This window comes from Haliotis cracherodii, unplaced genomic scaffold, assembly GCF_022045235.1.
Source record: "Haliotis cracherodii isolate W230 unplaced genomic scaffold, xgHalCrac1.p SCAF_12, whole genome shotgun sequence".
Lineage (NCBI taxonomy): Eukaryota > Metazoa > Mollusca > Gastropoda > Lepetellida > Haliotidae > Haliotis > Haliotis cracherodii.
The window spans coordinates 17,628,190-17,644,908 of NW_027266267.1; the positions used below are offsets into that span (position 1 = coordinate 17,628,190).

Below are 16,719 nucleotides of genomic sequence, written 5' to 3' on the forward strand. Positions count from 1 at the left end.
CGCTTTAAACTAGTTTTAAACTAGTTCAGGGCTTCTTTCAGTGGCATTTAAACGTTGATGTGATGAAGTAAGACGAGTTCTATGGATGAACAACTTCTTTAATGTAATAAAGAAGTTGTTCATCCATAGATCTCGTCTTACTAGTTCAGGGCTGTCTAAATATAGCCGATCAATCTACGTCATATGGGTTTAGATTTAGTGTTAAATACATGTACAGCGGCTTTGTTAAAAGTTGATAGCAAATGAGATCCGTCAAAATGTACTCTTCCAAAAGGAGGGGAAGGGGGTATTCGAAAATAACAGATTATTACAGAAATACAAATATGTATCGCGTGATGGTAATGAATGGATAATGCACATGAAGGAGTAGGGAAGCTGGAGTTTGCGCTGATTTGATCAATAATGGGTCGTGGGTCATGCTCCTCCCATTGTCTGAGCTGGTTCGGCAAATGTAGAGGTTTACTTCTGACGTCGGCGGACACCTGATATGTCCCAGACGTACTCTATGGGTGAAAGGTCTCAAGGTTGATCGTTGCATTTTAGTGAATTTGAGCTGTTAGAGGTGTTCAGGAAGTCAAAACGTTGATCAGCAAGGCGCGCAAGTGACACAACTATTGACGCCAGTATGTTGTCTGGGTAGTACTGCCAAGCGACCCTTTCATGGACAATACGCAGTCAATGTCTGTGTGATAATGGAATGTACTCCCTCCTATGAAATGGCTTCTGAACTAGCAATATGATGCTCGGTAATTCACCATGACCATCGACGTATTGTTCATTCTGTGGATCGTACATGTAACTACTGTTGTTGACGGGAGACAAGGGTGACTGTCAAGGCTCTCCTTGTCATGCGTAAACTCTAATATAGAAGGGTTGGTAATAAAGATGACTTAGACCCCTCTGCCCAGCAGGTACATCGCGCTTGGTTGTTAGATATAAACTGTAAAACAAACATATTAACAGATTCCGCCGACACACTCCTCATATTCTCATATTCTCCTGCTCCTTTCTAAAACACCTCTTCTTGACAATCGAAACCGGACTGATCTTGTTTAGTAGCATAAAACTGAACCATTGCGTCCAAAGGAAGTTAGACATTAGAAAGAGACATTTATAAGTTGGTTGCACTGACAAACACGCCAGAATAAATAGAGGTTATCACGCATGTTTGTTTGAGGAATGTAAATATCCTGCAAAAGGAAAAAAAAACATTGTGACAACTGATTCTGCTAGGCTGGGCCAAGTGTCCTCGCTAAATTGTTTCGCAATGTATATCTCCAAAGTTGGCAAAACTTTTCAAATGCCTTAGCCTACTGGTTTTTAGTATGCTAAGTTATTCTTTTGATAATGATAGCAATAATTCTGGTAGTTTCTCCAAATTCCCGATGGTTAATTCTGGCTCGATCGCCGAATGACAAGTCCGCCTTCATGTGGTTTCGAAAACACTGAAAGAAGTCCCTACTTGACCTTTGATATTTGCATCTGTAGCCGCATATAACCACAATTGATATCGTTTTTATTCGTTATTCTGCCTGGAAATCTACCAATTATATGATACTATAACTTTTGTTTACTTTAGTCTTAGATCATCCCCTAAATATCCACATAGTAGGACAGACTTCCTTTCCAGCACTAGGTACGACAGCGTTAACATTTTATTATCCTTGTTTGACATTAAATTGAGGTTGGAGTAAAGAACAAATGATCTCGCTTCAATTGGAACAAAAGGTTTCACAAACATGATGATACAAAAATACTTCTTAAAATGTTTGGGGTACACAAGATACCACATGTCCACTGTACATCACAGTAATGCCTTAAGTCATTGGACCAATGTAGTTTATGTAATTACTTCTAATATATTTAGACTTTGAAACATATTTTGTTACTTTATAGTATAGTACCCAATGTATATGCTATTGTAGACTTTCAAAAATAAATGTTAAGTATCTGGTAATCAGCTATACAAAATGTTTGACGGATTCTAAGATGCTTAGTGGAAGCATCATGCAGAATGGGAAACATTTCACTACATTTGCACAAGGGAATTCCAAGGGAAGAATAAATGGAGAATGATGGTGTTAAATTGAAAAACTACCCACTAGGAAGAATTATGGAAACAAAAACAAGTATGTAGAACTGACCGGTCTCTCTACAACCGACAAGCACGCACGCACGCACGCGCGCATGCACGTCGCAAAATAAGTGCAATTATCTTGGAGGCGACGTTGAATCTAAAGTCCACACAAGGCTTACTCCTTTTGTGTTACACATCACTGTGATGTTATATCAAGAATTGAGAGAAGAAATACAGTTTGCTATAAGAACTGGGCACAGAAACAAGATATATAAGGATGTAAAGAAATGTAATACTTTTGCTATTGAATATTATCACCATGTCATATTACGCTCTAAACGTAGATATTCAGGGCGGTGTATTCCTTTCGACTCTAATTGATGACGTTGATGTTGAAACGTTTGTCTGAAATGGCGATAATGGTGATAACGATGGTGCAGATAACAATGGTATTTATGAAATAACGTGGCATTTTACAGTTACAGAATTCTCTAAGTGTTCACAAAACATAAAGCATATCTTGAGCAACTTGCGACAATAATACTACAAATATGAGTAAATATACTGTTCAAAAAAAAAGAAACGCAATACGAATATTTTTGTCCATAAAAGCATCATAAGGGGACCAAGAGGTGCAAAATGGAGAGGTGTAATGTGTTGTAGAGTCATTGACAAATAATATCGACAAGGACATGCAAAGCATTAGTCGGGAAACATGTACGATTCGGAAAAAAGCCACTGACCGGATACATTGACTAGATGCAGGGAGTTGTGAAACAAAGGATTTTAGCTGACGACCCTGGGTATACAAGTGACCAGACTAAAGGTCTGTGAGGAGAGAGTTTAGACCTGGCCTGCGACTGTAACACTTTAGTCGTTGTCTAAATAAACAGTTGTGGAGCCTCAGGGGGACTTGTGTTGTTCATGTCGAAGTGACCGCTTAGATTATCTCCAAGTGTGATACAAGATTTCTCCTCTGTCGAGTAGATGGAAGAGCACGGGTCTACAGACGTCGGGGAGAACGCTACGCCGGAAACTACGTACAGGAAGTGGACAGGTTTGGTTGGGGTAGCGTTATGATCTGGGCGGCTATCTCTCATCATAACAGGACAGGTTTGTTCCATATCCAGGGCAATCTTACGGCCCCATGATACACTATCGACATTTTCCTGCAACATGCCCTCCTATTTGCAGCCAACATCAACGGTGAATTCCAGCAGGACAACGCTCAACCGCATACAGTACGGATCACAAGAGCCTGTCTACACAACAACAACGTTGATGTTCTCCCCTGAACCTCCAGATCCCCGGATCCGCCGACGTCAACCACACCCCTAGACGTTGCAGCAGTTGGCTGTATCATTGCAGGCCGAGTGGGCGACGATTCCCCATTATGTGATTCGCATCCTCGTCTTCCATGGGCAGGAGATGTCAAGCTGCTACCCAATGGACGTCAACGTTGATTTTCAGCAAGTCATATCATTGCGTAAGCGGTATCTACGGTTAAGCAAAAGTGTTTTTTACGATTGTGTCCTGTTTACGTCACAAAAACACTAACTTGAGCACGCAAACAGCAATTGTGGGCGCCGTGTGTGAACATGCATGTACAACTTGTGAATCACGACCTTAAAGTCGAAGAGATGTTCATGAATATGTCATGAAATGTGCATTATTTCATTGAAAAAACATATTTGTACTGAACTTTGTAAGACGCACAGTTACTTTTTTCCCTGTTTATCTACATGTGTTGTATGATAATTCCAAGGCATGATATACAAAGAAGTCAGTCACAAAACATGTGATACATCACTTGCCTAGTGCTACACTGTGTTAACTGTTAATGTTCCACATGGTATCCACTGACAATGCTACCAAAGTTGCAAATTTAAAGGGAAACAACTCTTTGAAGCATAGTAAAACATTAATCACTTCTGCAGCTGAATATATCATGCCTCTTTTAGGTTCGTTAAGTGTGTAAGAGAAGAAATTAACGCCGCCATGATTAGCCCAAATTTTAATATGGATGCTTTGCACGATTCACTTGCAAATATTTCTTCATATTTGTGTATTGTTTTGTTTTGATTGTCCAAGTAATGACGATTGTTTGTCACAAAAACCTGCCGCTGAAACCGTATACACTGCTGCACCATATGACGTGACGTCAGGAGACGATGCATACGAAGCGTCGAGAACGTCACTGAAGGTATGCGGTCCTTGAATATCACATTTCATACGTGTGAGATATTTACACATGTCATTTACAATGACATATTGCTTCAATGACCAAAGGTCACTGCCTACACTAGTTGATACTTATCTGAGTTAACTTGCGTGTCGCTGGTTTTGTCACCTAACTGACTGAACATATTAACCAAATAGGCCTGATTCCTATGATAATGTATACAGCGTTGCTTACTGGCTGGCAGACATAGATCATGGGATCTATTCCTGTACATACAGTGGTGACTGAACACACCAGATAGGGCAGATATGTGCAGGAAAAAGTTTTAATCGGTAACAAGAACGACAGAACCAGTTTGGGGGGATACATTGGAACCTTTACATTTAAATCAAAATATCAACGGTGTTTATGTTTACAAATACACGCATAACAATAAACTCTTATGTGTGACTTACGTTGCAATGAATCTAGTGAAAAGCAGGCCTTGGACTTCAAATTAGGGTAGAGTGAAGCCCACCTCAAATTTAAATCTTATTTTCTAGTAGCTTTCTTTTGTTAAAAAGAGTATGTTTGGAATTTTATTAAGGGTGAATGTGAAGTGAATGTAAACATGAAGATGTCACATGGTTATGGCTAGATTGGTGCCTCAAGATGACCTCATCACCAACCATTTGAAAAATATTTCCACCGCATTCCAACCTCCCTGTCATATTCACTCTAATGCTGTTTGAATAAGTCTGCCTTGTCAACGTTAATACTAACCCACTTACAAATGGAAAATCGTTCTATTGGCAATAGTGGCAGATAGTACTTCATGCTTGTTAACAGTTGCTCACATGCTCACAAAAGACATAAAATCCAGTTATTGTTTGATTCAAGACAAGTGAAAAAGTAATAATTTCAACTTTGGTTGTAAATGTAAGGACTTGAAAGTAATATGTAAGTAATTGAAGATATGAAGATACGAAGAAATCATTTTCAATAACAATGTTACACAGCTACTCTTACGTGTGTACGTTTACAAAATGTGCAAAAAGATTTCCATAATGTATAAGCATAAACTAATATCGAGTTAGCAGTAATACCATGAGCGGGAAACTTCAGAGACTGACACAAGTGGCGCACTAATGTCATACAATAGAAGTGTCATACGTTGACCTGTCCTTTTGTGCCAGTGTCAGTCATGAAGTTAAGGAGTTATTTAGCTAAAGATTGCTGATTGATGCCCAAAACGTCACGCCCCCTACCGACCGACTTTACCTCAATAAAGTTAATGTCAACCAATGGAATCAATTAATTGAAATGGCACATCAATATTTTCGTATCTTAATGATCACTGCTGTGTCCAAATTGATTGCAGCTATTTATTAGTTTGAAAGTAACCCTTTGCACGTGGTTACTGCACCTTGTATGAATCACTGGAACACATGTATAAAATTGTATACTCATAAAAGGCAGACATGACAAGAGTTGCGGCGTTGCTGTCGACTCACGTGACCCAGGAACCCCATTCCATTCTCGATGCTAACCATTGTCCTCTAGAAATAAGGCTCTAACTTCAGTGAAACTTATGTTTTATTATTGTTTCCTTATGACCAGATTGTGACCTTTTCAGACAAAATTAACAATATTTTCTTTCTTACAAAAGTAACCTCCTACTTAGAAATATTTGTTAACGGAGTAAAAATCATGACACAATTATGTTTGCTTTGCATTCTTTTTTAATTAGATCCAGTTCATTATGAATAATTCAAGGGCGGTCGGGTAGCCTGATGGTAAAAGCGTTCGCTTGTCACGCCGAAGACCCGGTTTCGATTCCCCACATTGGAGCAATGTGTCAAGCCCATTTCTGTCATATCCCCCGCCTTGATATTGCTGGAGTATAGATGCAAGCGGCATAAAACCATACTCATTCGCTCTCTCACTAAATAATTATTTTGATTAGTAGTACCAGAATCTTAATTGTGTGTAAATCAATTTGAAAACTATATAATTAATCAAGTACCATGCATGTAAGATGGTAAGATGGTAAGTAAGTTAGACTGTTCGGCGTATTTATTCATTGGCCTATACTTTAGTTTAGTTGACTTGCAAATACTGGTCGATAATCCAGTGTAGACGTAATATGATCGATCGTGATATGAATGGAGTAAATGTGAGTAAACAGTAACTGCCGTGCTTTGATCATCTGAGCGCGAGATGTACGCTAGACTGAATGTCGAATTACAGCATTGTACTCAAGGCCCCGTCCCTGAAGCGAGTTGACAGTACTGAGTCGGATCATCCACACACGGGAAAATACACAACGAGATATTTGTTTGACGGAGTGCAGCTGGGACAGAGACCACAAATGTTGTATGAAGCAACAAAGACTCTATTTTCCGTTGATGTAAAGGATATTTGATGAATACTTCAACGTGTGGTTAAACATCGCATTCAGTGCAATCCCCCGAACAGGCTATTCAACTAACATGTCAGTTCCATTGTTGGGTTATAGTAGCACGGGATATTTTACTACATTCACACGGACTTAAATTGACATCTGGGTACATCATGATATTCCAATGTGTTCAGGTGCTGAGAGGGATCAAACAAGTAAAACCACTTCCACTTAAATATCAACTAGGTTGTAGTTGTTCATGGTTCACCCTTACTTCAAGATTGCACATACTTATGAAGATGGAAGCTGTTACTCAATCTCTGGCTTACAGTGTTAGGTCTAGTGGCATAGACCATATGGATGAATACGCTTAAAATCTGCGCACGTCATGTAAATATTTTAACAAACACGAACATGTCCATTGACATATTTTATTTACAAGGAAAAGGATTTGGCACAAGTTTATACAACTTAGGCTGACCTCTCCAAAACATTCACATGGTTAGCGTTATAAACTAACAACATTGACATTTCTGCAAAAGACACAGTTTATACAAATAGAGAGAAGCAGCAAGAACGGGGTTTTACATTAAAGCTATTAGTGTGGTTGATATACGTATGGACAGAGTCATACAACCGTATGTTGTAGCTGAGATGATAGCTCCCATTTAACAATATAGACACATCAGTGACCACCTTTACTTTAAATGGAAAATCGATTTCAAAAGGGTAATAACAGAGACCGTTACACTTCGATGCCGCCAGAATTGTTTCATTCTGTCAAATGATTACCTCGTGTAAAATGTACATGTCTAGGAAGCAATGCGAAATAATCATATGCATTTATAGTTGGGGTGTGATTCAGTAACAGTGTGTACATCTGGGTGTTGTAACTAGGTATTGATGTGTGTTAAATTTGAAAATAAAGAGAGTATTAAAGGATTAAGATCAATTTGATGTTTTTGAACAAATTTGAACCAAGGTATGGTGTATGGTAGCCTACATTGTGCATTGTACAAGATACATGTACGTTGAGGTATAGCAACATGGTCATGTGACTTATTCCCCTCCCTTTGAAGTTCCTGGCAAGGCAAGTTGTACATCTTTATGTTCCTGAACTTCGTCTGGCAATAAAAAAAACTTGAGAAAATATGTCAAACATAATTTGAATTAATTAATTGATCTTAATCTGAATGTAACGGGCTGTCTTCTACGAAACCTAAAGAGCGTTTTCAGAAGAGTTGTCAAAAACAATTGAATCATTTTTATATATGTTTGCTTGAATGAAGCAGCCTGTCAGGAAGTACTTGTAAGGTAATGCTTGACATCATACTTGTTCAAAACGTTTTATCCTGTTGTTGATGTATTTGCGTAGGTCGGATCTGAAACAATCAGGGAGAAAATAAGACCAGTTACAAATTATTGCTCCAACATCAAACCGATAACGACGAAGGACTGCAGTGTACACGTCACAAATCATCTGCAGGTCGGCAATTAAGAGCGTAGCTAGATTGATGACCGATCTCGGCATGGTTGACTCCTAGATAAAGAATCCTTCATAACATACACTGCTTCAAAATGATAAACATAAATGCATATGATTATATCTGCTTAACATGCCACAAATCGTCCTTTTCTATACATAAAACCATACACGGTGGCCAACACCAGGTTACACTGCAATAGGTTAACATTCAAAGACAGTAGATTGGAATAAATGTTCAACCTTTCACTTTCCTGTCCATGTTTTCATACGTATGTAATGCCACAGCTTCGTAGGTGGCAGGTGACCGCTCCTGTAGCCCTTCATACTCCGGCTCATGGGGCACGCGACCTTTGTGACATGAATATTAACCAACATTAAATACTTCTGCAATAGCTGATATGGAATATTCGATTGCATGTATATGATCTGACTGCTGTCATCTGATTTGTATTCAAAGGCAGTATTAGTCTCCAACAAAAAGATAGGAACATCATACTATGAAATGATTCGGCTGTCTATTGTGGAACTCATCCATGCTAATTGTCACCAATTGTTCCTAGAAGCCATTAACTCACCTTTAGTGTTTTCGTAGATCTTCAACTGGGAATATGGCTGGGCGGCACACTCCTCAAACCTGGCATATTGACTAAGATCCTGGATGTCTGCAATGTTAGAAAACCACCCGAAATTGTTTACAATGCCACATGCCTACAGGACAGAACATTATACTATATGTGTGTCATTATGCAAATCAGAAATACAGATCACATGCGTACTGACGGTTATAACTTAAAGGACGAAATACAAAATTAGATACATGTTATGCAGTCTTTTTACAGCCACAATTCAAAAGAGCAGCAGCATTATTAGCATTTTTAGGTAAGTACAAACTTCTCTTGAAATAGTCGGTTTCAAATCCCCATATTTCTCCGTCGTAGGTTAAGATAGGTAACACCATTGTATCAAATAATCTTGACCCAATATTTATCTCCAGTCAAACACATAAATCATGAAGTTCGCAGATCATTTGGCAAATTTTCTCTGCTTGTTGTGATAGTGTTGAGGATGCGGTTTGGGGAATAAATTAATTACTAAGATATTTGTAATTAGAGATAACTTTAATATGTTTTCCTTTATAAACCACTTTTTATAATTGTTTTAAATATCTTAAACACAACAATCTGAGACTAATGTTAAAGAAAGTCCCCATCAGTCACGAAAAACAGTTAAACAGTCAATTTGATAATTGATATTGTTGTGTCGGCATTTGACCATTTCTGTAATCTTCCCTTTAGGTTTTCAGTAAATATTTTCCCAAAAGGGGGCAGCTGTGAAATTCCTCTGTAGTTCTGCATGTCATTAACAAATCCTTTCTTGTGAGGCGGGCATATAACTGTTTTACGCCTTTCATACATATAATCGCCACTGGTTAAAGTAACATTAAAAATATTTCCCAAAACAGGTGACACTATATAATGTAGTAAAAGAATACAAAATGTATGGAGCACCTCGTCGACATGTGGAATTGTGTGGATGTGAATTTCACTCATATATCTTCAGTATACGAACATAACTACAACAGCTATAAAGCCAACTAAACACTTCATAAGTCATTGAATGTATATTCAGTTATGAAATGCATTGTAAATTAATGTAATCACCTGATAGTAGAATGTATATCATAACGCGCGTGACATTATTTTGGTTGTAAACACGCTTAAAGACTGATACTGACCCATGAATACGATTCCAAGGTGACTATGTCGCAACTTTGGTCACAATCACAATGTTGAAGACAGCCTCAGTTGTAGTAATAACCTTTCACTGAATGTTGTATATGTAATTTTCTGTCAACCAATCTAAAATGAGTGATAGCTGAGCGATTTGTTAGTTACGAGGGGCGTTCAATAAGTTTTACATCTTCAATATAAGACCAAATCGCAGAATATCTTTTGCACTTCCAACAACGCCTCTGTGGCAGCTTTTATGTCCTCGTCATCCTGGAAACGTCTTCCACGTAGGGCAGACTTCATTTGCCGGAACAGAAATTAGTCACTGGGGGCTAAATCTGAGCTGTAGGGTGGGTGATTTAACTGAATCCACATTGCCTGTGCAATTCTCGACTTGTGAACCGGAGCGTTGTCATGCAAAGGTAGAATACCACGTGTTAACACCCAACGGCGTTTCTGACGAAACGATTTTCGCAATTCTTTCATTACCCAAGCATAATACTGTCCATTGATTGTAGTTTGTGTTGGCATGTAATCATTCAGTAATATGCCTCTTGCATCCCAAACTATGGTGGTCATTTCCTTGCCAGCCGAAGGTTAAGTGCGCAACTTCCTCGGAGGCAGAGAATTGGGGTGCTTTCATTGCATGGATTCCAATTTAGTTTCCTGGTGGTAAGGACATGGACCTGATTTCACTTACATGTCCTTGGTGCTGATTTCGATACCTCTGAACTATTGAATTGAATCTGTGTCCTGTCCTACCGATAACGACTCCTCAGAGCAAAACATTAATGAACATTTTCTTACCTGAGTTCTGAGTGTTGCCAATTGGTTGCTCCAGAGTGTCTCTGAAGAGAAAATAAAGAGAATACTATAGAAACCTTTTCATCCAACAATTGATGGTGATTGTTGTCAACTTAATTATTAAGCATAACATTAATAACTTCCATTGATGTTCTCTGGGTGCATGTTTTAGTTTCTGTTAAGACAAAACAAACTGAAAGTGTTTTGCACAACTTACCTGTTTTGAATCTGAGCAGCAGGTTTACCTGTAGCAAATGATACAAACCATAAGTATCACGACTGAAGTCACCAGGAAACATTCCTCGATGAACATCAATACACTTTACATATTGTACCTGTTCTGATAGACTGGTAATTGTAAGAGCATAGTTCTTGATGAATATTTCAATGTATAAATGTATAAATAATTGACAGTGAGATAACCCCTGCTAATGACTGATGGACGTTTCTTTCGCCACTGGTTCAGTTATGCATGAGCGCATAAGTGGCACTACCTTGTCATGGCTTAAGAATTATCTCTTATTCTTTGTCACTAGTACTTGATGATTGATCTACGGCGCCGCAATTGGCTGGGCCTACCAGAAACATATCATAATGGGTTCGAATTCCTATTCTCTCTGATAATTGTTCACTGAAAGAATAAATCGAAGAACTGCAGAAATCCTATTATCGATGTTTACATTACCTCGATCATGTGCTGACAATAGGTGACGTCTTCTAAGATAGATCAGTGCTGCACCCATCACTATGATAACAATGATGCATATCCCCAGCCCTAGACCAAGGCCAATTCCAAGTGATGACCCGGGGACACCAGACTGGGGTGGATTACCTGGTGATAGATAAATATAAACACATACGTTAATTTCTCAATTCCATTGCAAAAAAAAGACATTTAGACACTGTTTACCGTGTGTGTCAGAGACGTTTTGATCCGTGATATCATAATCTTCCATTGAATCTCACAATAATACCCCACTTCTATTCTATAGTACTTATGTCTAGTCACACATTTAGGTCACTGATGTTCATTAGTGAAGAGCTTCTGTAGTACATACCTGCCTCAACTTACAAACACTATTCTGAGACTGTACGTATGTAAAAACATTTTCAAGTCTTCATAAACTAATCTGTTCAATATATTATATTTACTTGTTGTTTCCTGTGACTCGACCTGTGTGAAGGGTCCCTCGTTGTTTTGTTCCCTGGTATTCCTGGCCATCACCTTGAACTCATACCGAGTTCCTGACTGGAGACCTGTGACGTCAGCGTATACGTATCCCCCGGGGTTGTCCTCAAACTCCTGCGTCTTCCACTTCACCGACGTCTCCACTCTGTAGTGCAGGAGGAATGTTTGTGTGTAATCTCCCCCAGGGTAGTTAGACTTCCATCTCAGCAGGACGCTGGTCAGTGTGGTGTTGACAACCTTGAACTCCAGGGGAACCAACGGAGGTCCTGGGTATAGAAATTAAATTCAGTTTAAAAAACATGCAAGCAGTAAAGATGGAAACGTACATCGTATGAATTGTTATTTCCTATGTGTGAACACACAAGCATTTATTTACATACGCCAAAGTCCACAGCATCACGTGAAAATTTCAACAGGCACAATCACAACAACGTCATCGCCAAAATCTGCAACTACCATCCCATCAGTGCCAGCATACATCCCGCCTACAATTTCACTCATACCCTATTCACTTACTTACCCTTAAGGTAAAAAACTAAAGTTATTTGCAAAAAACATTGACGAAACCAATTGCAACGAACAAAAACAAACCGTTTATATATGTGTTTATACAGAAACGTGGATGATTCGGACAAACAGACGTCAATAGACTACGGTGTGATATTTTGTTAGAGCACAGCAGTTGAAATGTCATGGGAAAATGGGTTTTACATCATTATTAAGTCATATAACCCAGTTACGAACTTAATTGTTAGAATTAAGAATTCTTTCTCCTAGAACTTAATGTCCTCCATGTTGTTGATTTCCTTGGGTAACATTCTGATTGTGTACAAACTTTGTTTTTCCAACATGTCATCACAGTTTAGTGCAGAATTTCATGACAGTAAAATTATTAGTCTTTGAAGAGCATGAATCAAATATGAAGCCATACAATAGAATTACCCCAGGTATCAAGTTAACCTCCGATCATTTACAACCATCTAGGTGGTTATCATCCGTAATTTTGAGGGACGTGGTTACCTCTGATCTAGTATTTGTTTTGAGCGCTACGTTCTACACTCCAACTAGGTATTATACGTGTTTTTATATGAACAATAATTCGCTTGTCACGTCGAATGCCCGGGTTTGATTCCCCATATGGATACAACGTGTCAAGTCCATTTCTGGTGTCCCCCGCAGGGATATTTCTGGAATATTGCTAAAAGCATACTCACGACATTCACAACATAAAGAATACGGTTTCTACCTGCCGCTGTCACGTTGACCTGTGATGAGTTACAGCCCACTACATTACACACAGTGACTGTGTAGACGCCGATGTCCTGTTCCTGGAAGTTCTGGATCTCCAGAGACACACTGAAGCCAGCATGCTGCACCTCCTTGTTGTTCTTCCTCAGTGTCACCTGACTTGGCCTGATTGAGCCTGGTCTGTTGACCGGGGTGTCCAGCTGTCCAAATGTCCAGTTATAGGATGTGTAGTTCAGGTCACTGTTGTAGAAACTCTGGACCACTGTTGTGTTTGTTCCTACTTCAGGACCGAATATGTGTTCGGAATCATCAGTGAACTTTGGATGTGCTTTAAAATTAAGATATGGAAGTATGGTGCACAATTGTATATATCAAATTCCCTTTTCAATACATAACATGCCATTACTGCCTAACATTTAGTATAATTACACACTCAATGCTTGCTATTGATAGCTTTTCCCTCACATTTATCAGCAAAGTTTGTATGTTCTGAGCAAAAATACGAAATTTTTTTAATCCTTAATATTTCCACAAATTTCTCACCAATTCCTGTCTGTGACTGTGTTGTCCACTCTATACTAATACACAAAGTACACCTACCTCTAACATTGACACTGACTCTCTTCCTCTGCACTAATACATCATTCCTGTCTGTGACTGTGTTGTCCACTCTACACTCATACACAAAGTACATCTACCTCTAACATTCACACTGACTCTCTTCCTCTGCACTAACACATCATTCCTGTCTGTGACTGTGTTGTCCACTCTACACTCATACACAAAGTACACCTACCTCTAACATTCACACTGACTCTCTTCCTCTGCACTAACACATCATTCCTGTCTGTGACTGTGTTGTCCACTCTACACTCATACACAAAGTACACCTACCTCTAACATTGACACTGACTCTCTTCCTTTGTACTAACACATCATTCCTGTCTGTGACTGTGTTGTCCACTCTACACTCATACACAAAGTACACCTACCTCTAACATTGACACTGACTTTCTTCCTCTGTACTAACACATCATTCCTGTCTGTGACTGTGTTGTCCACTCTACACTCATACACAAAGTACACCTACCTCTAACATTGACACTGACTCTCTTCCTCTGTACTAACACATCATTCCTGTTTGTGACTGTGTTGTCCACTCTACACTCATACACTCCAGTGTCCAGGTAGGTGGCAGCACCAACACTCCATGTGTAGACGGCTCCACTCGGGGTTCCAGCTCGGCTGTCAACTGAAGTATTTCCCCAGTACTGAATGAAACTACGGAAGGTGTATGTGGCAGGACGACCTCTAGCTTCACACTTCAACGTCAGTGGCTGTCCTTCTGTGATGTCCACAGGACTGAAGGTAATGTCAGGAGCGTCTGGGGGAGAACAACTGCAGACTGTCACAACATTTTGATATAAGTCAATATTGATTTACACATATTGTTATTTATATTGATATACATGTGTACATATAGATGTGTGCATGTATGTTTTGTGTAAATGTGTGTTTGTGTGTTAAAGGATATACTTGCAAATGCAATTACAAAGTTACAATCATTGGTTTACTTAACTGACACAGTTAACAGTGACCTTGACAGTATATTGCCTCTGTCTGTCCCCGCTGACAATATAGACAGGCACATAGATAGATATTTGTACTTATTACCGACACGTTGGAGATACCCCTCATATGACATATATGCTGGTATCCAATGAACTGGTGTTACACGTTGTTTAATACCTAAGTGCATGTGTAAGTACTGCCGGTACCAGTTACACTGACAATATCGAAAACAATGATCATCACTGGGCTTATTTCACAACACTGCGTGAAGAGAGGACAGATCACTGTGATGAGATTATGCAAACTCAATGCGCCAGCAGCCCTGTAACTAGACTGACGTCACAGGTCATTATTCCGCTGATGAATCGTGCCACAAAATTTCACAAATTACGTCATAGGGGGGTTGTGGGAGACCGTTGTGTGGTATTAACTTAATATGTTTCAAGTTGCGCTATTCTGTTAAACTCGATATTGCATTATGCTGTGGACCGCGTTGATGTCTATGTCATGCTGCCATCAGGCGGGAGGGACATAATACTATGCTTTTCATATAGTTAATGAGGGGAATTTCTGTACTTCGATCTAATGAGGTTTTAAAAGCTGATCAGCGTGTAGTAATACAAAACAATACTCCCGTGTTTGTTTGTGTGTATGTTTGTGTTACACGGGAGCCTGTTTAGTATATATGATGTGTGTATGTATGTTCTGAGTTCTGACGTAAAATGCAATTACAGCGTTACAATCATTGATTTACTTGATTGTCAGAGTGGGCAATGACCCAAAGACATTAGAACGCCCGTATGGACATCTATATTGCTTTAGCTAATGTGATATACACAGACACAATCTGTACTTACAGTTAACAATCACCCTGACAGTAGACCTCCCCTGTAGACATCTATGTTGCTTTAGCTAATGTGATATACACAGACACAATCTGTACTCACAGTTAACAATCACCCTATCAGTAGACCTCCCCTGTAGACATCTATGTTGCTTTAACCAATGCAATATACACAGACACTATCTGTACTCACAGTTTACAATCACCCTGACAGTAGACCTCCCCTGTAGACATCTATGTTGCTTTAACTAATATGATATACACAGACACTATCTGTACTCACAGTTAACAATCACCCTGACAGTAGACCCTACCTGTAGACATTATTGTTGCTTTAACTAATGTTATATACACAGACACTATATGTACTAACAGTTAACAATCACCCAGGCAGTAGACCTCCCCTGTAGACATCTATGTTGCTTTAACTAATATGATACACACAGACACTATCTGTACTCACAGATAACAATGACCCTGACAGTAGACCTCCCCTGTAGACATATATGTTGCTTTAACTAATGTGATACACACAGACACTACCTGTACTCACAGTTAACAATCACCCTGACAGTAGACCTTCCCTGTAGACATCATTGTTGCTTTAACTAATGTGATATACACAGACACTATCTGTACTCACAGTTAACAATCACCCTGACAGTAGACCTTCCCTGTAGACATCATTGTTGCTTTAACTAATGTGATATACACAGACACTATCTGTACTCACAGTTAACAATCACCCTGACAGTAGACCTTCCCTGTAGGCTACCACCAGGACACACACTGCCTGTGTTGACTCTCCCAGTACAGACGTACTCCCCGTCATCAGATCTGCTCAGGTCAGCTTTCATCACACTGCTTCCTGGTATGGTGGAATCATTGAAGGTCCAGGATAGGACAGCATTGTCAGGGTTACTGTCAGCTGAACACGTGAGAGACAAGCTCTGTCCTTCCTTCTTGGTCTGTGTCGCAGCCGGAGTTATTGTTGGCACGTCAACATCTGAAGGGTTAATTGTAGTTTCTGATTTGCACATAGAATAGGTACTACTAGTGTGAATGAGATGAATGAAATTACAATGTAAGAAGCGTATTTCACTTCTAACATTCTCCACCTTCCTGAAAACAACGTATGGCATCAACATTTGATAAGCCACAATAGAAGTGATAAAACATACACCTTTATTTCAAGTTAGATGCCATA

General features: G+C 39.3%; 2 protein-coding genes across 2 annotated transcripts in view; both read right to left on the reverse strand.

Annotated features, from left to right (window-relative positions):
• Nucleotides 1-7,986: 7,986 nt before the first annotated feature.
• The window catches only part of LOC139457122 (B-cell receptor CD22-like), a 34,655-nt gene continuing 25,922 nt past the window's right edge, over nt 7,987-16,719 (reverse strand). The window contains exons 13-19 of the mRNA XM_071238553.1: nt 16,246-16,518; nt 11,345-11,491; nt 10,877-10,904; nt 10,663-10,703; nt 8,701-8,787; nt 8,366-8,473; nt 7,987-8,021 (exon numbers count right to left, since the gene is read on the reverse strand). Of these exons, the coding sequence (XP_071094654.1) occupies nt 7,987-8,021; nt 8,366-8,473; nt 8,701-8,787; nt 10,663-10,703; nt 10,877-10,904; nt 11,345-11,491; nt 16,246-16,518 (719 nt within the window). The remainder of the gene's footprint in view (nt 8,022-8,365; nt 8,474-8,700; nt 8,788-10,662; nt 10,704-10,876; nt 10,905-11,344; nt 11,492-16,245; nt 16,519-16,719) is intronic.
• Nucleotides 11,691-15,836, reverse strand: LOC139457992 (protein turtle-like). Its single transcript, XM_071239315.1, has 6 exons — nt 15,827-15,836; nt 14,206-14,480; nt 13,697-13,772; nt 13,095-13,424; nt 11,812-12,114; nt 11,691-11,704 (listed from the first exon to the last, which is right to left on the reverse strand). The coding sequence occupies exons 1-6, from the start codon at nt 15,834-15,836 to the stop codon at nt 11,691-11,693; spliced, it is 1,008 nt and encodes a 335-aa protein (XP_071095416.1).

What these genes read in the sequence shown, in the direction of transcription:
- LOC139457992 (XM_071239315.1), bottom strand. An exon ending in TGTTAGTACAGAGGAAGAGA is followed by an intron (nt 13,773 to 14,205) that starts GTCAGTGTCAAT and finishes TTTGTGTATGAG; the next exon opens with TGTAGAGTGGACAACACAGT. An exon ending in AGTCAGTGTCAATGTTAGAG is followed by an intron (nt 13,425 to 13,696) that starts GTAGGTGTACTT and finishes TTAATTTTAAAG; the next exon opens with CACATCCAAAGTTCACTGAT.